Source organism: Solanum lycopersicum, chromosome 6 (genome assembly GCF_036512215.1).
Source record: "Solanum lycopersicum chromosome 6, SLM_r2.1".
Lineage (NCBI taxonomy): Eukaryota > Viridiplantae > Streptophyta > Magnoliopsida > Solanales > Solanaceae > Solanum > Solanum lycopersicum.
The window spans coordinates 42,323,811-42,349,990 of NC_090805.1; the positions used below are offsets into that span (position 1 = coordinate 42,323,811).

The 26,180-nt window shown below is 34.1% G+C and overlaps 4 protein-coding genes across 4 annotated transcripts; 3 read left to right on the plus strand and 1 right to left on the minus strand.

The window, feature by feature from the left end:
- Positions 1-433: 433 nt before the first annotated feature.
- LOC101254104 (RING-H2 finger protein ATL3) lies at positions 434-2,072 on the minus strand. The gene has a single exon (XM_004241875.5). It carries the CDS (start codon positions 1,610-1,612, stop codon positions 740-742), a length of 873 nt encoding a protein of 290 aa, XP_004241923.1. The 5' UTR covers positions 1,613-2,072; the 3' UTR covers positions 434-739.
- A 6,128-nt stretch (positions 2,073-8,200) lies between these two features.
- LOC101262928 (O-fucosyltransferase 36-like) lies at positions 8,201-11,757 on the plus strand. The gene is made up of 3 exons (XM_004242216.5): positions 8,201-9,616; positions 9,692-9,941; positions 11,347-11,757. Exons 1-3 carry the CDS (start codon positions 8,349-8,351, stop codon positions 11,521-11,523), a joined length of 1,695 nt encoding a protein of 564 aa, XP_004242264.2. The 5' UTR covers positions 8,201-8,348; the 3' UTR covers positions 11,524-11,757.
- Positions 11,758-12,734: 977 nt separating this feature from the next.
- Positions 12,735-18,644, plus strand: LOC101249930 (uncharacterized protein YDL183C). The gene is made up of 8 exons (XM_004241861.5): positions 12,735-13,226; positions 13,331-13,395; positions 13,471-13,569; positions 14,825-14,872; positions 16,364-16,433; positions 16,599-16,670; positions 17,257-17,388; positions 17,987-18,644. Exons 1-8 carry the CDS (start codon positions 13,026-13,028, stop codon positions 18,128-18,130), a joined length of 831 nt encoding a protein of 276 aa, XP_004241909.1. The 5' UTR covers positions 12,735-13,025; the 3' UTR covers positions 18,131-18,644.
- Positions 18,645-19,424: 780 nt separating this feature from the next.
- Positions 19,425-25,971, plus strand: LOC101262927 (26S proteasome regulatory subunit 7 homolog A). The gene is made up of 10 exons (XM_004241817.5): positions 19,425-19,795; positions 21,619-21,700; positions 21,829-21,920; positions 22,001-22,078; positions 22,588-22,649; positions 23,149-23,293; positions 23,425-23,643; positions 23,721-23,902; positions 24,084-24,259; positions 25,535-25,971. Exons 1-10 carry the CDS (start codon positions 19,700-19,702, stop codon positions 25,690-25,692), a joined length of 1,290 nt encoding a protein of 429 aa, XP_004241865.1. The 5' UTR covers positions 19,425-19,699; the 3' UTR covers positions 25,693-25,971.
- Positions 25,972-26,180: the final 209 nt, after the last annotated feature.

A 26,180-nucleotide genomic window follows, 5' to 3' on the forward strand; every position in this document is an offset into this window, starting at 1 on the left:
GATATTTCATGATTAAATTTTGTTAACATGTTTTGTGTGTTATCTAAAATTTCCATTATGTGAATAAGTTGATCACTTAAGTATGTCATCTCTTTTAATTATTTACATCATCTTCAATTGGAATATGTCTGAGGTTTATTGCAAGTGTTAACTTATCCAAGTAATTAGCATAAGAGAATAGGTGCAAGAAAACAAGTCCATAATTTGAACCGAGAGTGTCTGATAAAAATATGTTCAGATGCTGAATTAAAACGAGTAAGATTTTAAGTACCTAAATGAAATTTGTTTAGACTTTGGTCAATATAGCCTTCTTAATATCTACTGTATAATTTTAGCTTGATCACTCTTGGTTTAATTATTTCTTTCTGCAACAAAAGATGCATTGATATTTTTCAACAAAATAACTGAAATACTGTTATGTAAGAGAGATAAATTGTTTCATTCTCAAATAGAGAAGCCCACTGCGTTATTGTTTATACATATACATCATATATTTACCGACTATAAGAAGATGAAAGTGTCAAACTTCACATCTGCATCAAGAATAATAAACGAATGAGAGTTCTACAACTCTTCAAAAATGTTATTGGGTGTTGTCTGATCTTTCTCAAATAGTGCATTTTTGAAGAATTCGACATGGGTGCGACAACATTTTCAGAGATTTCCATTTTTTTTTCAAACATCAAAGATCTCTCTAATCATTTGAAATTTACATCAAAAATAAAAAAACAGTTTCACCTCATCTGCCTCCTTGTTCTATATCTATATTAATTCTTGGACTTGAAGGATTAACCCTATTATCTCTACTCAAGAGCCTTTTCAAAGACCTCAATCTTGTGGGCATTGGAGATTTATCTTCTTCCTCTTCTACTACTTCGTTAATCTGCCTTGGAATATCTATTGCCAATGAAACACACGGTCTGTCACTCGTAGAATCTAACGAGGATGACGATGATGGTGATGCTACTGGTGGTGGAGGAGAATTAGGATCCTGCAAATCTTCCTCCAAATTATTAGAACCCATTGTGCTCACTTGATTCTCATTTCCCCAAAACAACACATTAGTTGGGAAATTTATCACCTCTTCTTCTATTGGTGTTCTAAGTATGGTTTCCACTGTTGCTTCTTGTAACATGACTGGGTTTCGACAAAGCGGGCAAGTAGAATGAGATTGAAGCCACATATCAATGCAATCTACATGAAATCCATGATTGCATTTAGGCAAAAGTCTCGCCATTTCACCTTCAGAAACATCGCAAAGACAAACAGCACATTCCAATCCATCTTTGAATTCTTCTGGATCGAATAAAACTACAGGAATTGTTTTAAGAAGAACAGGGTCAAGCCCCCTGTTGAGAACAGATGTAACATTAACTTCATGACCTGGAGAAAAGTCGAAACGGCGCCGGCGCCGCCGCTGCCGTGTGGCGGCATTGCGGTGGTTGTCCGCTTGCCGGCGTTGGTTCCAGAACCACTTTGAGTAAAGGTGGAGAAAGAAGACTAACATCAATACAAGAAAGAGAACTATGACTGCTACCACTAGTATTTTCCCTGTGAGCTCAATCATACTTGGATCATCCAGTTTACCATTGTTCTGCAAAACATCCGCCATTTTTAGAAAAGTAATTTATTTTTGAGCTAATCCAGAAAGTTGAATCCAATTCTGGATTTACCAAATACTCAAGGATATTCGACGCTCTAACAAATGAGCTATTAATATTCTTTTTTGTGTGTGTTATTCGATCTTCAAACTCTGAAAATTGTTCAAAATTTGAGATTCAAATAGGATACAACACAGAAAGTAAAATCTTCTCAAGGCATTCGATCAAAACACCCAAGTGTAAGAGCTTTAAGATCCAGAAATTAAAAAAAAAAATTAGAAAGAGAAAAGATGAAGATGGAAATATGTTAAGATAGTGTATGTATAGAGTTGAGATATGAAGAAAGACAAAAAATTGGTCTAATTAAGGAAGGGGGAAAAGTGTAGAAGAAGAAGAAAAGAGTAGAAGGAAATGACAGTTGAAGGTATATTTTAAAGGAAGATTAGAGTCAAATAAGAGGGAAAAAAGACTCACCATGGCTGCTAAGGCGTCTAAAACGACGAATAACATGATAGTCAAATTTCTCCAAAAATAGAAATCGTGACAAACAATATCGAACGGATAAAGTATCATACTAACATTTTATATAAAAAAAATATTTTTAAAAAAGCAAAATCAATTCTTTTTGTTAATTAATTACCATTTATATTCATGTATACAATCGATTTTATATGTAAATACACATATAATTTTCGATATTTCAATATTTTCTTTATAAACATCGAATATCACATCATATATTAAAAAATTAAAATACATACCAATTAACGTACTATCGAATTGCTGTGTCAAAGTTGGATTGAATATGGTAATTCAACATGTCACTAACTTTGACCGTAATTTTGAACCTTTTTATTTTCTTGCTCCTGTATTTATTTTGAAATTTGAACTGAATTGAGGAAAAAGTGATCGCTAACCAAAATAAATAAATCAATACTATTTGATTTGAGGCTTTTAATTAAAAATCGGAATTTTATTTATTTTTCACTATTAACAGTTAACAGTTGTAGTTACATTTAAATGTTTGACAACTTTCAACAACTATAAACAAAACCAGAAATTGTGACCGAGATACCCTTTCCACTTCTGTTGCAAATGAAATTTGGGAGCCTTGTGTGGTCGTTTGGTTGCTGGATCATGAAAATAATTTCCCTATAAAATTTGATATTAAAATATTTCTTGATGAATTGATTTTATATGGCCATTCATAAATTGAATTAGAGAAAATCTTAAAATTAAAGATATTTTATGTGACAGTTTATCTAAGATAGGTTCGAACTGATTCATAATATATCATGTAAGAAGTGTATATCTAATTGTTTTAACTTTATACAAATATAAGTGAAAGAATCAAATATCAACTAAAATTAAATTAAAAAGCACGTTTATAGTCTACACTTTTAAAAGTCAAATACTCCATTCTTTTTCATCAAATAATTATTTATCTGAAAAATGTTAGTTAAACTTGTTTTACAATGTGTACTTATTTTTCAATTTTAAGTAGAAATATTGACTAGTGACTCTATTATAGAAAAGAAATTCTAGTTACATGAAACTCATAAATTCCTTGTTCAAAAATGTCAGAAATCAGTTTTAACATGTTGTTGACCAAAGAGTGAAGCACATGTACTATTTTAGCCTACTTCAAAAATTAGTTTACAAATCATTGTCACCTCTTTTAATTAAATTTAACTCTTATTTTGACTTGACTCACAACATAGTACATTTCTGTTAAAAGAGCCATTGCCCCACACCTAAGTTTTTTCAAAGAGTGAGACTCCATTCTTGTGCTACATGAGACAATTGACATTTCTTTAGAAAATGTGTCTCAAAAATATTTTAATATTAATCTCCTATATTATTTAATAATGTATTTTAAAGGTATGTATATGTTTACGTGGACATATTACTATTTATAATTATGTAATATTTATGATATCCACCTGAACAGATATATATATTTAAAATATATTATTAAATAGTAAAAAGATAAAAGATTATTTCTAAAGGTCTGTATTGTTACATCAATTTTATTAAAGTTCGAGTATATTTCGATCAGATGTTTTCCCCATTTTTTTGCTCGTTCAAGTTTCACCATATAAATAAATCAATTTTTTTTATGTATATAATTATTTAGTTATTTTGTGTAATTAGTTGTAAAATTATATTTTTTTAAAAAAATATCCAAAATTTTAGTTTCTATCTCTAAAAGAAAAGTAGGTTTTTTCTTTTGGAAATACACAACACTATGTGGTAACATTCTCATCGTACAATAGCTTAGAGAAGATATAAACCGGACTAAACAAGTCTCATGTTATGAGTTTATGGTCGAGTTGCACATGGAGGCTAGATTCAATCTCAGGTCTTCCTTATGGGAACTCACCCCCCAAGCACTCAACCATGTCCTTGCGGGATCTAAAAAAAAAGTTATTATTTCTATACGTATAAAGTTAAGTTTTATACGTAGAAAATTTTCAAACAAAGAATGTTTGAGTGATCATTCTTGAATCAATATAGCTACGCCATTTCGAATTTGATTTCATCTAACGTATTTATATCTTTCTATTTTAACTACTCTTCTTAATGAAAAGCTCTGATTCCGCTAATAAATATCATATTACAAATTTGCACCGAATTAACATCCAACGTTATGTGTGGCATGATGTTTGGATGGAAGAGAAAGTCAAATAGAAATCCTTGCCCATCCATATATTAATGCTTTTTAATATGATTTGTTTTCCACCAAATGTATAGTTATGGACAACATGATGGTGTTTATTTAGTACTATAATAATTTTTCCCTCCTAACACCAAACCCACTCATTTCCCTTTTTTGAGTCTTTCTATATGTGTTAGGCTTAATTCCTTCATATGTAGTATGGACTTTTACCTTTTCTTCAATAAATTATGGAAAAGAACTCCTACTTTATGTAATGAATTAGAGACATCAAGTTTGATGTTTTCTTTCATGGGCAAGAGTGAAGCTACTACATTGTTAATCAAGTTTAGAAAAGATAGATTATTGAGTTGTGAGTAAATTATTTAAATATACTATAGTTTAAAAATGAATTACTTCGTCCAATTTTAACTGTCATAATATCTATATTTAGAGTCAAGTTATAAGAACTTTGACTAACATTTTAAAATGCAATTTTTATCATATTGATATGCAAAAAAATGCAATTTATAGTACTTTTCATATAATTTTTGAATATCTAATTTTTTTTTATCTAAATTTTTATCTAATTTAATTTTAAAAATTAATCAAATTAACTTTGAAAAACTTAACATGACGAATAGAGGTGGACGGAGGAAGCATAAGGATAGAGCAAAAGTTATTGAGTTATGTCTTGACAAATGATCTTCTATGTGCTTAATAACAGTCGATAAAAAGATTCAAACTTAGTCAATTGTTAGCAAAGCTAGATTTTCATATAGTGAAAAAAAATGGTCAGTAAAAATTGCAAAATAGCCTTGAGCACAAAATACCAATAGACAGGTGTTGCTTTTTATTCCATCAATCCCTAATTATTTGTATATCTTTTTTTTTTTTGGTTGTCCCTAATTATTTATTCATTTTGATAAATTAAAAAAAATTATTTTTATTTTATTATATTCTCAATTAATTATTTTAAAAAAAATATTTTTTTAAAATCTTAAATTTTTAATTCATCCACTTCTAATTAATAAAAATAAAATAATAAATTTATTATCTAAATTATTTTTTTTAATAAATATATCAATTAAAAAGTAATCAAATAATTAAGGACAAAAAAGTACGTAACAAAAGAAATATATAATGGTTTGTCCTTAGGTGCAAATTAAATGAAGTAAATGCCAAGTAGGTCCAATATATGCGACTATTAGACACAAAATTCTTGGCGGCCCAACATAATTAGGCACAAAATTCAGTACACATTCGGTTTGCAACGTAAACAAAAATCAACAAAATTATTCTTTTTCTCTGAAGCAGTCTATTTCGAGAATAACTTTAGATATGTACAAATTCAAAGTTATGTAAGTTTACATCAAACACATAACTAGATTACGTTTGATTTCAGATATATTTACATGATGTGCGGCCTTGTAAAAGTCAAACATTAAATATTTTTATCTGCGGTTCGATATAATTTGATAAGATCAAACTTAAAACACTTTGTTTATTGATGCTTGATCTTGTTAGCTAGCGCTAACTTCCAAAACATTTTCTTATTAAAATTATAATCTTGATTAAGAACCAAGTATGTACGTTTAATTAATACTAATGTCAATCTTTGGTTACAATATTGCAGATGAAGCGTGCATATGCCTGCACTTCGGTTCGTCAATGAAGTGAACAGATAAAACTAAAAGAGAAAGTGTATATGAAAATGGGCTAAATTTCAGTTACATATGAATTTTGGTGTTTAAAATCGAATCGTAATCGATAAATTAATTGTAAAATTGGCTCAGTGAATAAACGGTTAGGAAACATATTAAAGTTTTATGATTAACAACTTTTTGGCGTAAGGACGGATTATTCAATTTCTTTATCGGGTAAACCGTTAACCCGTTAAGTGTTAGCATACTTACATTTTATTCTTAGTATATTAGCCTCATTTAATAATTTACCATGATATACAAGAGTAATTGTATATTTTTATTTTGTTAGTTCCTAAGTGATCTTCACATAGAAGTACTGATAATTACACAATTTGAACTCATTTAGGCTTTATTTTAATAGATTTAGGGTCCACGAATGCATATTTTGTGCCAAATAGCTAATGAAAATTCTAGATTTTCGGATATTTGGATTGAGGAACAAAGCATGGATACTAGCGAGGAAAAAATAAGACAATTGAAAGAACGAAGAAAAGAAAGTCTAAGGATCGCCTTATCTATTGGGCGAGTCGCCGAACGGCCATGGACTCGCATAATGTTCGAGCGTGTCAAGCCCTGAAGGAGAAAATCAAGTAGGCGATAAAAAGGAGCAGTCGGCGAGTCGCTGAACGATTCCGCATGCAGGGCCTTATCGTCCAAAGTTACAGAAATTAAAGTTGTTAAAGGCAAAGCAGAAAGGCGTCGGAATTGACCAAAGGGTGGATCCTTGAGTGGATCAGCGATCCCGACTAACTGGATCAAATGATCTTACGCAACACAATCTTTGGCGACTATAAATACTTGTTTAAATTTTTAGTTTCGCATCATTTTCGAAATCTTAGTTTTTGATGAATAATAATATTATTCAATTTTAAAGTTTGAGAGTTTAGAGACAATATTTTCTTAGTTTTGAAGATTTCTAATTTAAAAAAATTGAAAGTGGGTGTCGAAGATTCTTCATCTTAGACCTCTGTAAAGACAATATTAATCTTACCTAGTTGATGAAAACACAATTTGATAACAATTTCTTATTTTTTACTATGTCTAGCTAAAACCCCATTTCTTGTGGTGTGATATGTGATTATGGGTTAATTTAGCTATTGGGTATTGTTATTTGATAGTGAAAATGTTGTTTTAAAGTGATTTCATTCAGTAATTGTGGTTTAATCTAAAGGGTTGTAGTTGCGAATTCAATTCTACCTTCGTGTTTTTGACTTTCTCGAGAGAGGTTTTAAACCAAAATAACTAAATTGATGGTTTGTGGGTATTGTGTTGTTATGGATTTAATTTGAGAGAATGAATCCTTAAACCTTTTCCACACATTTAGCTCGAGAGAGTGAATGGACTAAAGCGAAGAATGTTTTTAATTGCTGCTTATTGGTGTTCAAGAGAAACCAATTTCATTCGGGATAAATTGTTCGAGAGAGAGTTTATTCCCACTAAAGTTTAGCTTATTTACTGATTTACCGTTATTCATTATTAATTGCAATTACCTGATTGTTTACCTTAGCCCGTAATCGTATCACATTTCATCTCAACATTCAAATTTTCGTGTTATTTGTTGTTTTAGTTGATACTTGATATAAAAAGAATAACTTACAAAAATGACTATATTTATATGGTTATTAAAGTTCAATAGCTATATTATTTATAAAAATGGACTACAATTCATTTTTCTATTTATATACTAACACAATTTTAATTAAAACAAACTAAATAAGAAAAATATATTAATTATGTACCGTTAAAATATGAATACTTTGAATTCAAATTAGTATCTATATTTATAAAACTTCGTATATATATATATATATATATATATATATATTTAATGATACAAGTATTTATAAAATTTAATATATTAATATATCAAACAAGGTAAAACATGACTATTTGAAATATGAATACATTGTTGTTATTTAAAAAATGAATACAATATACTATACATATAAATACATTGTTATTAAATCAAAGATGAATAAATTAGACAATATAGAAATAAAAAAAGACAAAAAATAATAAAATGTGTAGATATCAAAGTGTGTAAATATATATTTACTTATGCATGATTTTGTTATAATATATTTGTTAGTGAAGTTTGATTTTTAGTGGAATATTAATTGCATGAACCAAACGACTGGTAGCCAAATACCACCTCCTAGCTTCACGAATCACGGAGATGCCTATTGTTCACTTTACACTTGCACCCCTAACCACACACACACGTTGCTCCGACTCCCTCTTCTTCTTCTCCGATCACATTCCGGCAGTCTCAGTTCCACCGAAAAGCTGCTACAACTGTTAGATACACACTTGGCACTGTTTCTGTACGGCAGGATTGTCAAGGAAAATTCTTGAAAATTGCCAATGCGCATTTGATTTCCCGTCATGATGATGGAGAGAGATCCCTCCAACGAAGAAGAGGATCAAGAGAACCTGATCGCGCAGAGACAACGCGGAAACAACCTTTCCGAATTCCCGGAGCGTACGGCATTTCAAATTGACGACGAAATTGCGAATACTCGCCCCTCCGATCCCAGCTGCAGTAAGTGTTGCTGTTTCTCAACAATTATTTTTGCTGTCTTCGTAATCATCCTTTGCTTCAGCACCGGCGTTAATAACGTCTCTAAAACCGGCGTAATGAATAATGACTCCGTCAATCTTATGCTAGAGTCCGAACTGCGGGCTCTGTCTCTGCTTAGACAGCAACAATTAGGGCTCTTCAAGCTGTGGAACAACACACTGATTGATAATTCCTTGAATGCTACTGCCGCTAACAATAGTAATATTGTTTCAACGTCCTTATTTTCTTCTGTGCTTTCTGAAGAATTGAAATTGGATTTGATCAGTCAGATTTCACTGAATAAGCAAATTCAGCAAGCACTCTTGTCGTCTCATCAATTAAGTAACTTGCTAAATGCATCCGATAATGCTACCGATCCAAGCCTGGACGATTATAGTGGTTTGCATAGGTGTAGGAAGATGGATTATAAATTATCTGACAGGAGAACAATTGAGTGGAAACCGAGGTCGGATAAGTATCTGTTTGCAATATGTGCATCAGGACAGATGTCAAACCATTTAATTTGTTTGGAAAAGCATATGTTTTTTGCTGCTCTGCTTAACCGGATTATGATCATTCCTAGCTCACGAGTAGATTATGAATTTCGTCGAGTGTTAGATATTGATCATATCAACAAATGCTTGGGGAGGAAAGTGGTTGTAACTTTTGAGGAATTTGCAAAAAGTCAAAAGGGTCATATGCACATAGATAAGTTCGTTTGCTATTTCTCTCAACCACAGCCTTGTTTTCTGGATGACGAGCATCTTAAGAAGTTGAAGTCATTAGGGGTTTCCACGAATAAGCTCGAAGCTGCTTGGGATGAGGATATTAAGAACCCGAAGCCAAGGACTGTTCAAGACATTATGTCAAAGTTCTCTTTGGATGATGCTGTTATTGCAATTGGTGATGTATTTTTTGCCAATGTGGAAAAGAAATGGGTAATGCAACCTGGTGGCCCCATTTCGCACAAATGCAAGACACTCGTTGAACCAAGTCGTCTTATATTGCTCACTGCCCAACGTTTCATCCAAACTTTCTTGGGGAAGAACTTTATTGCTCTTCATTTCCGCAGACATGGTTTCTTAAAGTTCTGGTATGTTTGTTTCTCATCTGTGTGATTTATTGTGACATAGTTCCTTGCCTCTGACTTTACTTATCTATTTGACAGCAATGCCAAAAAACCTAGTTGCTTCTACCCTGTTCCTCAAGCTGCAGATTGTATTAATCGTGTGGTTGAAAGGGCCACTGCCCCAGTAATTTATCTTTCCACAGATGCTGCAGAAAGTGAAACTGGCATACTTCAATCACTTGTTGTTGTCAATGGCAAAACTGTGCCACTTGTTAGAAGGCCTGCTCAGAATTCAGCTGAGAAATGGGATGCTTTATTGTACAGACATGGCCTCGAAGGAGATCGGCAGGTGAGTTAGAGTCTAGCCCTGGAAATGCATCTGATTGATATTCATGCAAAATACTGATACCAGTTTATATATCAATTGCTGGAGAAAACCAGTTGATCACTTTAATACCTGAACTTCTTTGCACTTTTTATCTGACCCAGTCTTTTATCTTTATCTATATTTATCAAGTATCAAATTGACTCATTGGAATCGACCTTGGTCTTGATTGAAGTTAAATAGACATCCTATTAAACATAGGGAATGCTACAGTGAGTTTGATCTAATTTTCTTGAGTTGTTTTCAGCCTAAAATTGGAAAATGATTGATCCACTCCACATTGCAATTGCATTGGCTTCAACTTTAGACAGATCAAGTTAGTTTCTGTGGTACGCTAAAACCTAGAAGGTGAAAGTAAGTTTCAAGTAAGTCATACACTAATCAATCCAAAAATGAGAGTAGACCCAATCTGATTCTTTTGATTCCATTTATTTGCTAGCCATCCTACCCTTCTCATTGTAATGGTTGCTTCCGTGGTTCACTGTCCAATCATGGTTACTTAGCTCCCTCTTCCCTGTTCTATTAAATGGAAATAAAATTGTCACTTTGTGCTACCTTTAAAAGAAAGGAATTTCATTTTTGGAAAAAGATAGAACTGTGTGATCGACGAGAAAGGAAGCTAGGTCATTTGAATTGGGACCCAAGTAGTATTATATAAATAGGTAAGTTGTTTTAACTAGGTCGTTTATGTTTGTAAAATAAAATTTTAATAGACTGAGCATCCTTTAAAAGGCTCAATTTTACCTCCAAATCAGAACTAAACGGAGATGATTCATTCAACTTTATTCCTTGGATCCTACAGCAGTTCCAAATATGTTTTACCCTACGGATGTTGAAAAGGGTTTTAATTGAAACTGGAGGAAAATGTTTGGGTAATATAAGAGCGAGGTCATGATTCAACTATCGAGGTGCCTTTTGGGTCAAAGTCTAAGTAGACAAAATCGTGAGGCCCAAGCCTTGTGGCGGCAGGCGATTGGGCTAAAATTGACAATTGAGATTAGGCAATGACAGGCTAAAGTCGGCAGGCCCAAGCCTCCTTCGCTGTAAAATTTGTCGTGTTGATTGGATGTACTGTGGAACTTGCCTTGGGTAAATCTCACATTAGAATTGGAGGAAAGAGTTAGGATAGTCATATAAGGACGAGATTAGGATTCAGCTGTTGAGATGCCTTTTGAGTTAAAATGCAAAGGGACAGAACAGTGACTCACAAAAGCCTTGAGATGAGGGGCCAGAGAGGTCAGAGGACAAAGCAGACAATACCTTGACAAATATTGTTGTAAATATTAACAGAGGGTCATAAGCTATTAGAACATTCCCTTTTTGCTTTTCTTGTTGCATTCCCTTATTTGTTTTTATAATCTTCGTGAAGGTGGAAGCTATGCTGGACAAGACCATTTGTGCTATATCTGAAGTCTTTATTGGATCAATGGGCTCTACTTTCACGGAAGATATCTTACGTCTTAGGAAGGCCTGGGGAACATCATCACTTTGTGATGAGTATTTATGCCGGGGTGAAGTTCCTAATTTCATTGCAGACGATGAATGAACCCCAATTAGTTGTTGAGATTTTCTTGTTATCAGGTATCACATTCTGCTTCTGAAGCTGGAAGATTTAGGAGGTCTACTTAACAAGTTACTATGCCTGAGTTTATTACCCCAGAAGGCATATTGGCCCTGATTCTTTTGATATGTGATCTAGTGTATTTACATTAGTCTAGGGGAAATAACCATTCAAGTAACCGTGCTGCTTTATTAGTTGAGATGGATTGATTTAGTTTGATCTTATGCATTTGTAGTTTACCAGTGTACAAAATCCAGATACTTGACATTACCTCACATGTTCAATCCTTCAAATATTTAACCAACTGGTTAATTTTTCCTTTTTGTGACAAAATGGCTACAGAACCAGGTCTTCTTTTGGTGATTTGAAATATATGATAAGATATAAATTTAAATTGAAGTATTTCCAAATGTAGAAAGATGATTATTTTCCCAAGTGGGATACCTTATGGAATTATTTTATTATTTATATTAAAACGGTAATGATAAAATAATTTTGGGACTTAATATGAAGAACTCCTTGGTCCTTACAAATACAAGATAAAATAATTTTATAAATATTCTAAAACTATTATCTTTATCCGACAAACTAGGATTATTTTAAAAACAATTGAACCAATTTAATCGTTATTTCTTTAAAAATATTTTTTTTTGAATGAAATTATATATTAAATTATATAGTACTATATAATATGTTAAACATTGAATAGTAACTATTAGAAATTCTGGACATTGACACTTGGAGATTTGAGGTACATTTTGTTAAAAAGGAGTATAACATAATATCCAAATGTATTAATCAACACTGGTTTATTTTTGGCGATTATTTAAATTTTAAATTCTAAATATAGCAATAAAATGAATACACACAATCGATTGGTGATAATGCTAGCTTATAAGCTACTATACTTTGAACTTTGAAGCGAGATTTTCATAATATTTATTATTTACTTTATATATTTAATTATAGATTTTGTTAGTTATATCGTAGAATATTATAAAGGAAAAAATATTTTCAATGAATGTTATTCCAACTCTATTCTATTAAATTTTATCAATTGTTATAACATATAAATAACATTTAAAACTCAAAAATTAACCAAATCGTACCCTCTTTTTCAGAAAACAATACCATTGACACGAATTTCAAAAAAATATTTTAATTATACATATCATAAAGTAATAAAAATAATAATTAATTCGTTAAAAATAACCTGCCGAACCTTCCGATGAACAAAATCGACCCTTAGGTCTGGTGAATGGTCTGTGCGGCCGCTGCTTCTTTCCTTCATTTATATTTCACCTTCATTCATTCACTTTCGGCGTGCTTTTCATTTCTCCAAAAACGGTTACTAGTTTGGCAGTTTTTTCAGCTCCTTACTACTACTGTCACAGCCTTCATTTCCCTCAAATCAATCTTCACTCTTCTTCTGAATCGAACAATCTTTCATCTCCATTTCGCTGAAATTTGTGCACTGAAAACGAATCATGAAGGCTAGATTGGTAGTGTTTCCAATCAGGGGAAGGAATTGGTGTTTCAGTCGATCGATTGAAGCATCGCAATCTGAAGCTCAATCTTCTAGTGCTCCTTCTACATTGAAAGACCTCTGGAAGAGGATTTCCTCTAAATCTAGTCGTGATTCACCCGGCGCGAATATTGAAGTCGTCGTTGATTTCGCCTCTGATAAGGTTTTTTTTTTTTCAATTTTTTTTCTTGTGTTTTGGTTGAACTTACGTTCTAATATTGAGGTAAGGGAATGAGGAATTGTTGTTATGTTTGTTATTATAATCAGATGAACAATGCTTGGACTAGTTTGGAAAAAGCGCCTGCAGGAAGTATAAAGAACAGAATTCACGGGTAATCTTTAGTTATTCTTGGAGTACTACAATGTAGCTAATGATACTGAAACTAATTAGCGAATTGTGATGTTAGGCTGGGGTTGACGCTTCTTTCTCGTGTTAAGCCTTCGGAGATCTTTTTGAAATCCATTTCTAAGGAGGTAACACGTGTCGACATCACCTATCCCTCAAGGTATGGACCCCTTCTCTCTCTCTTTTTGTCTTTCACAGGTATTTGGTAAAGTGTATGAGAATAATACCAGATATCCTGTATTAGTAATGCTGTGATCAGCTATGGTGGAATTATTTGTTATTCAGGGCTTGGTTTGGTGTATTAAGGGCACTTCTGTCTTTAACCATGCCTATCCATGTATTAATATTTCTTATATTGCGAATACCATGATTTGCTATGTAGTATTAAGTTTATAATACTGAATAAAGTGTATAACTAATACTGAATAAAGTGGAGATTTTATCAAACAAAGGATTAGATAGTATTATGACTAATACATCCTACCAACCTACCTCTATACATCATTGGGATTGATATATGTGCTGCAGGATTGTTTCTGTGTAATGCAAGTGTTCCTTCTAGTTGTACAAATCTGAATTATTATAGATCCTATTTTATGAACTGATGAGTGTATAAAAACGTGGTGTTGATACATGATTTTAAACAAATTTTTGTTAGAGATCCACCTTTTTAAGAAAAAAATTATTAGACAAATAATTTTAACTCATTTAAGCTTGACAAGAGCTGGTAAAAGTTTAACAGTCTAATTGGTTGAAGTGGATCAGCAGAAAATGAAAATGGTAGTTTTCATCAGTAATGAGAATCAAAGATTCGTGGATTAAGAGTAAGTCATATAGTCAGATGAAAGTGATCTTATTCGCAAGTTCTCACGACATGTCATGGCTTTATAGAATCAGAGTTGCTCAGAGGAAGCAATGGCTTCACGTGAGTTTGCTGAATAAAATTGGAAACAATTAATTTCTCTTCAATATCTCTAAGTAAGTCATACAGTCAGATGAATGTAATATTATTTCCAAGTTCTCATGACATGTCATGGATTTATAGAATCTGATTTGCTTAGAGAAAACAATTGTCTCACGTGCTTTTGCTGAATAAAATTGGAAACAACTAATTTCGCTTCAATATCTCTGTTTGGACTTTGATAAGTTGATGTCAAGGTGCACTTCTTATCCAGGAGAAAAGCTTTTTCTAAAAGAATAAATTTCTATCCACATTCAAAAGATCCTTTACATTTTCTATCCATAGGGTCGTTTGAATTTCTTCAGTTTATGTACCATGTTTTACCTTTTTGCCTCTGAGTGTACATGTGATTAAAAGAAAAGAAAGGGGAAAGGCACATTACATGAGCACCTCTACCTTTAGATTGTATGTTATCTGGCTGTTTATACCAATCTTGTCTTTTTTTTCTGCACAGTTTAAATGGACAGCTTGTTCGGCGGAGGCTACGTCATATCGCCTCGAGGTAGGGTATACAATGCTTATTTATTTATTGTTTTTTTTCTTTTTAAAACATCATATTTTCACTTTCTCATGAGGTCTTGTAGTCCTGCAATTCGTTGCATATTTCTTCCTCTTTAGTGATTTCTTAACCACTCTATCAAAGTTTCTAATTTTAGTTAGGATGTCATATATTTTAAACCTAAGGCATGTATCTCTTGTTTCTGGAATTCTTGTCTCGGCTGGCATCTATCCCATGTAGCAGAAGATTTACCATTGTTTTCTACCATTTATAATTACGGGCTTGAGAAGCCGATAAGCTATGAACCGTAAGATCATGATTGTCCACGTAGAAAAGAAAACAACTTTAATCCTCCTATTCCAATTTATCTGATCCACTTTGCACTATGGGCCTTCCCAAATGTTTGACACACTTAATAATTAATACCAATAAAGCTACTCCTTACCTCTCTTAACAAAATCCAAGAAGTCAAGTTTATGATTCGCTAACTTTGTTATTAACACTTCAATATAATCTTCCTGCTTTGATTTCTATTATATTTTACCTTTTCAACTTTTTTTTTTTTGAGAATTGATCCTAGATGCTTTGCTCTGTGTCACCACTGCCAATAGTTAACAATTTAGTTTTGATCTTCCATTTGTGATCATCCTTTTTCTGATTGTTTTTTCCAGTAAACAATTCTTTTAGCCTATTCTGTTTACTCATATGTTTTCCTATAAGTTGCCTTTCTTTCTATGTGGTGGTTTCTGCACTACTGCAACTTTTCTAGTAAATTTTCGCTGCAGAAAAACCAGATGCTTGAAAGTCAGCTAAAGAGTTAATATCCCGACCACACTTGTTTGGGGACTTAAAAATCTCTCTCTGCTATGGAAGAACATATTCTAATTAATTAGAGTTTTGTGCATTCATAATCTACTAGGACAAATGAAGATGGATATAAAATAACACACGATAATTTAATTCTGGTGTCCAGGCAAAATCATTTTCCCTTGTCAGATGGTTAGAAAGTGCTTTTAGGCACTTCCTTTCATCTCAGATTTGGATATGAACAATAATGTGAGCAGATTCAGCCTCCTGCCAGCAAACATGTGTAGCTCTTATTTTGTTGTGTGAATCTGGATTCTATATCTCAAAATAGATCCTGAATCTTATCTCACTATTTGAGATACGAATCCTTGACAATGCATTTTATTCTGCAGAAAAGAGCTTCCTAGTGTCACTGGGGCATGAATATCATAAATGACTATCTGTTTTCTTAATGACTATATCATTGACTTGAATCTAATTGAAGTTATGCCAAGGGACGATCGAACAAATCCTTTTAACATTGACCAAAGTCACCCAGTCAACTTTTCTCCTTTTGAACCCTGAACGAGTACTTTGCTATTTTAAGGATGATTGTTTCCTATGTTGCTTGGTGTTTTAATAATATAACATAATTCAAAAGCTCTTACCTCCTGTACATTTCATATTAATGTATGATTTTATTACCAGGGGGGCTATCATCCACAAGAAGTACTTGTATGGCTCAGCTGCTTTGCTTCCACTGTCATCATTTTTCATGGTATTGATACACTATTTATGAAATGTCAAGTCTTATATTTAGTTTTCTCTTTCTGATCATATTGAGATGTACCATGTTCTTACTTTCGCCTCTTTTTATGTGATCCTCTTGATTTTTAGTGTTGTGATTCTCTTGCTTTTCTCAATTTATTTTCATATCATGCAGGTGCTACCCTTGCCTAATATACCTTTCTTTTGGGTCTTATTTCGGACGTACTCTCACTGGAGAGCTCTTCAGGTGATTAATATTTTGAACAGATTAAAATGTTGAGAATTGTCGCATGCCTTTATAGTGGAAAGATGTAAATAGTTTCTCTCTTTGGTAGCAAAACTAGACATATGGACACATGCATGCTCTCATATACTGGGATCACAATTATAGAGTCCATGTGATTCCGTTTCATACTCTCTGTGTATTTGTCCAGTCACATTTCTTCCCCATCCTTCCACTCTTCAAATCATTTAGCCGCGAAGTTTAATGTGTTCTATATGAACAATTGTGCTCTCAGTTACAAACAAGCGGGGGTCGGCTATATGATCCTCATAGACCATGTTATTCCCCATCTAAAATTTATCCCAGGCCGACACTATACAAATAAAATAAAACTGAAAGGTACTAGATGTTTAATGTGTGCCCCCAAAATTCGATACGTGCTTGCTTCATCAAAAAATAAAAAGAAAATTGATATGTGCTTATAGCTTACAAGACAGTCTTGTTATTGATTTGTGTATTTACTATGTTGCTTCGGTATTTCATCTTCTCTTTGTAAGAGCTCCTGCTGTGTTTAGGTTGCTAATTACCTTTATGTTTTTTGGATCTTCAGGGAAGTGAAAATCTTCTTCGATTACTAACAAACAGCTCCCATCAACAGCAGTCAGATAAGGGAACAACAGACAAGAGTACAAATGTAAAAGATGACACTCAGAGAACAAACAACTGCTCTAGTCCACCATGGGTAGAATATCACTTGGAACTTAGCTGAGACTATTATTAAAATTTCCTAGTCTTCCTTTGTTTCTGCTTCCTTTTTGTGGATGCATGCATCATTAATCTATTCTACATCATATTCTAATTTGTCCGTCTTTATGGAACCCACTTAGGACAATCACCAAAATTTTCTCGTCTTCCTTTATTTGCTGCTTCCTTTTCAGCAGTTTTTCTTTAGTCACCCTCTTGTTGGATATAATGGTAGTATGATTGTTCCTTAAGTCTGCATGTATACCTTTATTTAGATAGATGCATGTAAAAAAAGTTTGGCAGATCCATGCATCATTTTTCTGCATCATCAAATTAGTAGTGTTTCAGTCTAAGCATCTCCATCATCAAATTAGTTTCAGTCTAGGCATCATTTCTCTCTCTCTCTCTCTGTCTCTCGTTCTGCTTATTGCGTTCTATTCTGTGACACTTATCGTTCTATACTTGCTACCGTGTTTGCAAAGCATGTATTGATGGATCATCTTGTAGCTAATGGTTGGAGTCATTGGTTTGTTTATGCTGCTTTTGGCCTGTGTAATCCATATTAACTGGAGTCTTGCACTTGGTGGTATTCGCAGGTATTATTGCCATCAGAAGACCTTCAAAAGCTTATTCAATCTGGAGAATCTAATGATGGTTTAAGTGAGTCGACCATATCTGATATCTGCCAGCGATTTAACTTGAACACAATGGATGTTATCAAATACAAGCACTCGCTGTAGCTGACTTTTCCCAGTGCCGCTAGTCATTCCATATCAATCTTGAAAGAACTGGTCATGAGAATTTTAGCAGCTTCCCGACCCCTACAAGACTATGGGGAACCAAGAGATTCATATTAATCTTCACAACTACTTCAGGAGTACTCAACAAAATGTTTTTCTTCTGTATTTTCTATAGATGCTGGGAAGCTGCCCTGGTTCATTACATTTGTTCCCTTGTGAGTTGTATCATATCTTGGAATCGGCAAGACAAATATTAGGATCTGCATCCACTGTTCACTAACATACATGTTACCTGTAGGTTTCTTTGATTCAGTTACGACATTTCCTGCAATATCTTCCTCGAATTATAGCTTAGTGCAGTGAACTTGAAAGCTATAACTCTTCATTTTGTTTTAGTGGTGAAGAAGCTTTGTTTCAAAATTTTGGCTTCATATAAACCAAAGCTGTATTAGAGCCTATAGACACTCGACTGTGTTTGTTGGATGTAATTGATAGTTTTCAAGTTCAGACTTCAGATGTGCATGAAACTATACCAAACGTGAATGCTTGAGCATCTTTTAGACTTTGTTTCGTAAGATATCTTATTTTGTTCGCTGCAGAAAGGAAGCAGAAGTTACATAGTTTTGAACAGAGGAATAAGTTGTGCATATGGTTCAAAACTAGTCCAGTGTTGTTCCCAATTTTCAAATCCAAAACTTGGAAGAGGGAGGATTAGGAACTTCAACTAAGTACAACCAGTTCTCATTCATAACAACTATCCTCGTAAACATCTTATTATAACAATCAAGTTTTTTCTTTGAAATCAAATTCCATGTTATAACTACATTTTGCTATATCAGCCAACAAATATCAAGACAAGCAAAATCGTTCTAAAAATGTTTGGCTGTCTAGGTAATTTACTCCTCCTCTTTAGTAAGAAAGGCACCAAGTACTCACTTGTAAATTTACCTTGTTTGATACATAATTGACTTTTTAGTGACTTCAAAAAATTTAGTTAGTGTATACAAACTTTAGACCAGTACTTTTTTTTTTTAAATACTTGTATAAATTAGAAATTAAACGTTAAAACTAATCTTATTCATTATAGGTACCAAAATTATAAATTTTAACTCGTAATCGTAAACAAATTTCAATACTCTTGAATTTTAGACATCTAATAACTCAACGAATTCAAAATCAAAACTTTAAACCCTTGCGAGTTGGGTCTAAGTTAGAAACTTCACACCGTGATTTCAACTTCAAATCCACATGTCTGAAGTTAATTTTTAGGTGGCTAAATTTTTGAAACTTTTTTTTTTTTTTTTTTGCAAAATAGGAACCCTAATATGGCTATTTGTGCACTTGTACCTTGTTTTATTTTAAATCTTTTACTATATGGCACAAAAAAAGTGACCGGGCCGATTTGGATATATCCGCCCGAACAACCACATGTACCGGGTTTTATAAAAGCGAAAGAGATCTCATTGTTCTTTATAGTCCCTTGCTGCTTCATTCTCAAGAAATTTTTCGAAATACAGATCTTTTTTTGCTTTTCGATTTGCAAGGAGAACGAACGCATCTGAAGAATCCATGGCACCTGCAGCCACCGATATCGAAGATGAGATCAAGGACGAGAAGAACCCACCGCCACTTGATGAAGATGATATTGCTCTACTCAAAACTTATGTACTGTTTCTTCCCCGAATATTTAACCCTAATTTTTACTTATTGTCTCTATCTGTTGCTTTTTAATTCATTTTGAACTGTTAATTTTTCATTGCGCACTGTTGGATAACTGAGATGGTACAGAACGTTGTAGAAATGTAATTTTTGATATTATCTTTCGTTTTGTGACTAAGTGGGTTCGAATTTGAATTTAGGTGGATGTTTGTAGGTGTGGATGCGTGCAGCTAGAAGCATCTCTCATCTTCATTATGCTTAAAAGCTTTTTTAGGTTATCAATGTTCAGGGGAATAGTAGCTCAGTTGGTTGACTATCTGACTACCGCGTCCTTCACCCTGTTGTTGAGGGTTCCACTACCCACCTTGTAATCCTTTCCCCCCTAGCGCCATTTTTATGAAGACATTGAGCATGTCGTCCTTCTCGTCTTTAGAAACAAGAGCTTAGCTTGAACTTACTTTAATACAGCTTGTCAGGGAATTCCACTCTCTTATGTTTCACCCAAGTGAATTGGTTTAGGGAGCATTTATCTATGGATGATTCAATTATCGGAACTAAGACGGTCATTGGGAGAAATCTAGGTGCGTTCCTTAGTGGGAAATAATCCCCCCCCCCCCCCCCCCCCCGGGTGTAGCTCTGGTCTATCTAGTAACGGCCTCTAAAGTTATGTTTGGAGTGTCAACATAGGGGTTTTTGTTCATCCCTTGCCACCTTTCTAACAAACATTTGAGTAGTCACGTGTTATTGACTGAATATGCAGCCATGGAACTGTTGAATCCCTTATGAGACTTGTGAACAGAGTTGCTCATAGCATAAAATATAACTTTTTTATAGCCTGAGAGGATCTGTAATATTACTTATGTTGCATTTGCTCTTTTTGCTTTTGATTTTGTTCTTTCTAATATGTATTTTGTGGCTAAAATTGATTTAAAAAAAGTTAAATTCAAGTTCTCAATTCACTTTTAGGAATGAATAAACCAATACATATTTTCTCCACCTAACTACATGCCATGTTTTTAGAGGCAGAAACATATCAGAGAGATTATATATCTGCAAGTATGAGTTACACTTGTATCTGAACCATTCTTGTCAAATTTGGTGGTCCATGTGATCTTTTTGTTCCTTATATGTTGCTTTCTGGTTTTGTACTTCTAGTGGGAGCTCTTATTCTCTACATAAGCTCCTTCACTGTTTTAGTTGATTGCCCATCTGTTATTTTGAGCTAATGCCTGGAGCTCGGTAGGTTTAGGTCACTCTAGGGTATTGAGGCTCTCCTGTGAAGCATGGATAAGTTACCTTGGTCAATTGTGCCTCTCATTATGATTAAAAATTAAATACAATTTTTTTGATGAATGAGAAATCTTTTCGGAGTCAACCCTTTAAGACCAATTGTTACTTTGGAAGCTTGGTGATAATGACTTGCCCTTGTACTCTTCTCCAATGAAAACACCAGGCTTAATTGATAAAGCGCAGGGCTCAAACCTCTTGCCTAAGTCACAAGTTCCTCAATCTTTGCTATTTGAACTACGTTACGAGGGTAATAAATTAGAAGAAGTATGCATATTTATGTTTTTTCTTTTTTGAGATACTATTCAGTTGTAAGATTGAGTCAGTGAGAGGTGCACATGTGTTACTCTAGGCCTAAGTCACACATCCCTCCTCCTTGCTAGCCTTTTTGTACAATGATCCTTCTACATGATGTAGATGAAATGCAAGATATTTGGGAATTGCCGAACTTGTAATTATATTTTGTAGTGCTGGTTCAGTGAAAGTTCACAATTTATAAATTATTCTCACTACCTATCAACAAAATATAATGATTTTTGCAGGGTCTGGGACCTTATTCGACCAGCATAAAGAAAGCCGAAAAGGAAATCAAGGATATGGCCAAAAAGATAAATGATTTATGCGGTATTTTTGTTATGTCTCTTGTTGATTTTGTATTTGATTATGTAATGGGACTTCATTTTGTTCTATTCAAACCTTGTGTTTCTTTGTTGCACATTCTTGTGAACTACATCTTAAATAATTTACCATAGGTATTAAGGAGTCTGACACTGGGTTAGCTGCACCAAGTCAATGGGATCTGGTTTCTGATAAACAGATGATGCAGGAGGAGCAACCTCTTCAGGTGTGTTTCATTGAATACAGATCTGTTGCTGTTTTATTACTCAGGTACATTGAAGTATTAATTGAATTTTTTTGGAGCAGGTTGCTAGGTGTACAAAGATAATTAGCCCCAACACTGAAGATGCAAAATACGTGATAAACGTCAAGCAAATTGCAAAGGTATGCATCATGTATTTCCAACATAGTATTTTGTTCTGTTCTATATTCTAGTAACACCTGTATTGGTGAATGTATGGGTATCTCGAAGGAGGGTGCCTGGGAAGCCAGGTTTACTGTTAAAACTGGAGAATCAAAATCTATATCTGAGCAATAACGGATGCGATTTTTTTCCTTCACAAGACATAAGACGGTGTGAAGCTTTGATAATTTTGAGGTTCAATTTAAGCATGTGAAAATTCCTGTTATCATGAGAGTAGTAAAACATTTGTTTTTTTAAATCCATCTTCCAAGAAAATATATTGATATTATGGACAGTTTCCATGTGTTTTTTGATAAGGGATCTTTTAAGGGTTATTATATCTTCAGCCTGAAAGGTTTTACCCTTCTTTGGGGTTGGGTATATGTTTTTAGTTATCACAGAAGTTTGCAACATTTTCTTTTGGATTCACTCTTTAATGAAAGGACTCTGATCACCCTTTTATTTGACTATGCTCATATTATTCCCGCAGTTTGTTGTTGGATTAGGTGACAAAGTTTCACCAACTGATATAGAAGAAGGCATGCGAGTCGGGTATATTCTTATTCTTCTCTTTCTCTCTCTCAATAGACTCATAAATCGCAAAAGGAACAAATCTCCTGAAGTGGTATTCTAAAGCGAAGGAAGTTAACTGTGTAACTGTATTGTCTTCTGGTAGCTGTATTTTAGAGTCATATGTCATGTTGCACAAGTGTGTGTTTGTCAAAGGAAGTGGGTTACTGCAACATAAGGATCTCCTAGAACATAGTGATCTTACTGAGAACTTGTGAGGATTTGAACGTACTAGTTATCGATTGCTTCATTGGGGATGATTATGTGGAAGATTCACTTCATGTCCTTGTGGATGGAGTTGAATTGCTTAGATTTCTTTCAGTATTGGGGATACCTAGCATTCGGCATTCTCATGCTTTATAGGTGGAACAAAGAAGCTTTAGTGGGAAAATCTAGTTTTGTATATAACAGTAATGAACTAGCCAAGGCTTCTGCTTTACCAAATATTGTCAGTCTCTCTGACCATATTGTTTTGTTGCAGGGTTGACCGGAATAAATATCAGATTCAAATTCCTTTGCCTCCCAAAATTGATCCTAGTGTTACCATGATGACTGTTGAGGAAAAGCCTGATGTGACATATAATGATGTTGGTGGATGCAAGGAACAGATTGAAAAGATGCGAGAGGTATTCATGATTGTATACTATGTTATCTATTGTCTGTCCAGCTCTGACCTTGTTCTATTTAGAATTCACGGTATTATATAACTTGATTGGTATGTTTGCCTGCATAATGAAACCTTTGCTTTTAAATGCAGGTTGTTGAGTTGCCCATGCTTCACCCTGAAAAGTTTGTGAAACTTGGAATTGATCCCCCAAAGGGTGTTCTCTGCTATGGGCCTCCTGGTACTGGGAAAACCCTGCTTGCTAGAGCAGTGGCAAATCGAACAGATGCATGCTTTATTCGTGTTATTGGCAGTGAGCTTGTTCAGAAATATGTTGGTGAGGGAGCTAGGATGGTTCGTGAACTGTTCCAGGTCAGAAGTAACCATGTTGTTAACTTCCTTAGCAAGTTGTTTTAGTTTGATTGCTGACTAGCGTTTAAGTATGGCAGATGGCGCGCTCTAAGAAGGCGTGCATTGTTTTTTTCGATGAAGTAGACGCCATTGGAGGTGCACGATTTGATGATGGTGTAGGTGGAGACAATGAGGTTCAGCGTACCATGCTTGAAATTGTTAACCAACTAGATGGATTTGATGCTCGGGGGAATATAAAGGTTCTCATGGCCACCAATAGGTTAGTGTTCTCTATTTGTTTTAGCTTTTTGTCCCAGTAGTCTCTCTTGTGGGTTGTGTTTGCTGGGATAACTTTTGGTGATTTGTTTGCAGCTTGATAACTGAGTTCTTCAAACTGGGGGTTATCCATGGCTGTTGTATTAGGTGGCTAACTACTGTAATGCATTTTATTTTGTTTGCAGGCCTGATACACTTGATCCAGCATTGCTACGTCCTGGACGTTTGGATCGCAAAGTTGAGTTTGGTCTACCTGATCTAGAGAGTAGAACCCAGATATTTAAGATTCATACACGGACAATGAATTGTGAGCGCGATATTCGATTTGAACTTTTGGCACGTCTCTGTCCAAACTCTACAGGTAATCTCATATGCATTGCCATATAATAGAATGATTCATGTATATTGCCTCAGAAGTTGGATATTAAACATCAATTTTGTATTTGATCTTGTGCATAATGTTCTATTAAAGAGCTCTTTCTCCTAATTATAATGCCCTCCCTTTTAAGTCTGCCCAAAATGTATAATGATTTTCTAGAAGGGGAAGTTCTACATGCTTTCACAACTTTCAAGAATTTAAATTCACACCCTGATGTATTATTTACCAAACATAATTTGGCAACATTTCGATTCTATTTACAAGTTTCCTCATTGAAACCAACACAATGTACAAATGAAACCTTTTGTCTTAATTGTCGTGCTGAGGCAAACTGAGAGGAAGGAATATAATGGAGTATAGTCCTTGGTAGTTTCAATCAAGAGTTGCTTGGGTACCTGAGCTTGTATGTTGTGCAAAAGTACAACAGCAAAGACACATTATAAGTCGCATTCCAAATTTTCTTGTTACATTCTGGATTAACTTACCTTTGTTTAAACTTTCATGTCATGGACTGTTCTTGATTCTTGATAGAACTTGAATATGTAAAAGATTTCCACAAAAAAACCTTCCAAGTGTTCTTGGGCAGTCCATTAATGTAATCTTGAACTGTTCTGTTGAAATGAATAATGGGTTTACATACATAATGTGGTGTCCTCGAGCCAAGGGTCTATCGCAAATAGTACCCTTGACTCTGAGGTAGGATAAGGTTTGTTTGCACTCTACCCTCCCCAAACTCCACTTTGTAAGACTACACTGGGTATGCTGTTGTTGCCTTGTTGGTGTTGTTCATACATACTGTGGTCGGAGGACTTAGATAACTTGGTTTGGTACCCACAATGTTGGATTGGGTTTATATTAATAGGATTTTTTCCTGCAACTTATATCAATAGGAATCGTAAGGTGAGTATTTACAGAATGAGATCTCCTTGAGCTTGTCCATTGACCAGCCAAGGTTAAGGTTGCTGGTCCTAGAGGAGAATTTTGGAAGAGGTTGATATTTTAATTGAGTTTGATGCATTAAAGAGTGAATTTAGCAATAAGTTAGCTGCTTTTCCGACTTTATGGCATTTATGGAGGTCTAGAGAAGGTTTACTTTCATGTAAAGAGAAGTGATGAGTTCACTTGTATATATTTTTGAACAAATATAATTTCACCTATATGCATCACTTAAATTTTCAACTATTGTAGTAATGAGATGTACAAATACGACAGTTAGGGGCTCACTTTTGACCTTTTCATTGATTTGGTTTATTCCAGGAGCTGATATAAGAAGTGTGTGCACGGAGGCTGGAATGTATGCTATTCGAGCAAGGAGGAAAACTGTTACAGAGAAAGACTTTCTGGATGCCGTTAACAAGGTCATTAAGGGATATCAGAAATTCAGTGCAACACCAAAGTATATGGTCTACAATTAGTTGTACTACATTTTCTTTGGTACAAACAATCAAGCATTGGCAGGAATGAAGTGACATTGCTATTTGCCATTTAGTTACCCCGTGTACTCAATTTGATGATTCATGCTGTCCACTAAGATTTTATTACCTGTTTGTTCATCTTTAGTGCTCCTGTTTGCTGCCAACAAAGATGCAGGACCAACTTCTGCGTTGTATAATGCCTGATGACTTGGTGTTTTGAGTTAAAATCTAAGATAGCTCTCCCTCTTTACTTATTTTAATTCAATTTCATTTCTGTTATGTCGGTTTCTGCTGTCAGCGCTTGTGTTTGTCAAGGTAGGTATCTGATTGGCAAAGTAGGACTCTTATTGTCATACTAACAGCAAGCGATAGCTGTGTCCTAATCTGCTGCCTTACTTCTTTTGATCTTGTGTTTGCCTTCATCAATATTGCAAGCAACACTATTTTCCCAGGTTCCCAGGTGTTCACTCAGTTAGACGCTTAAAGTT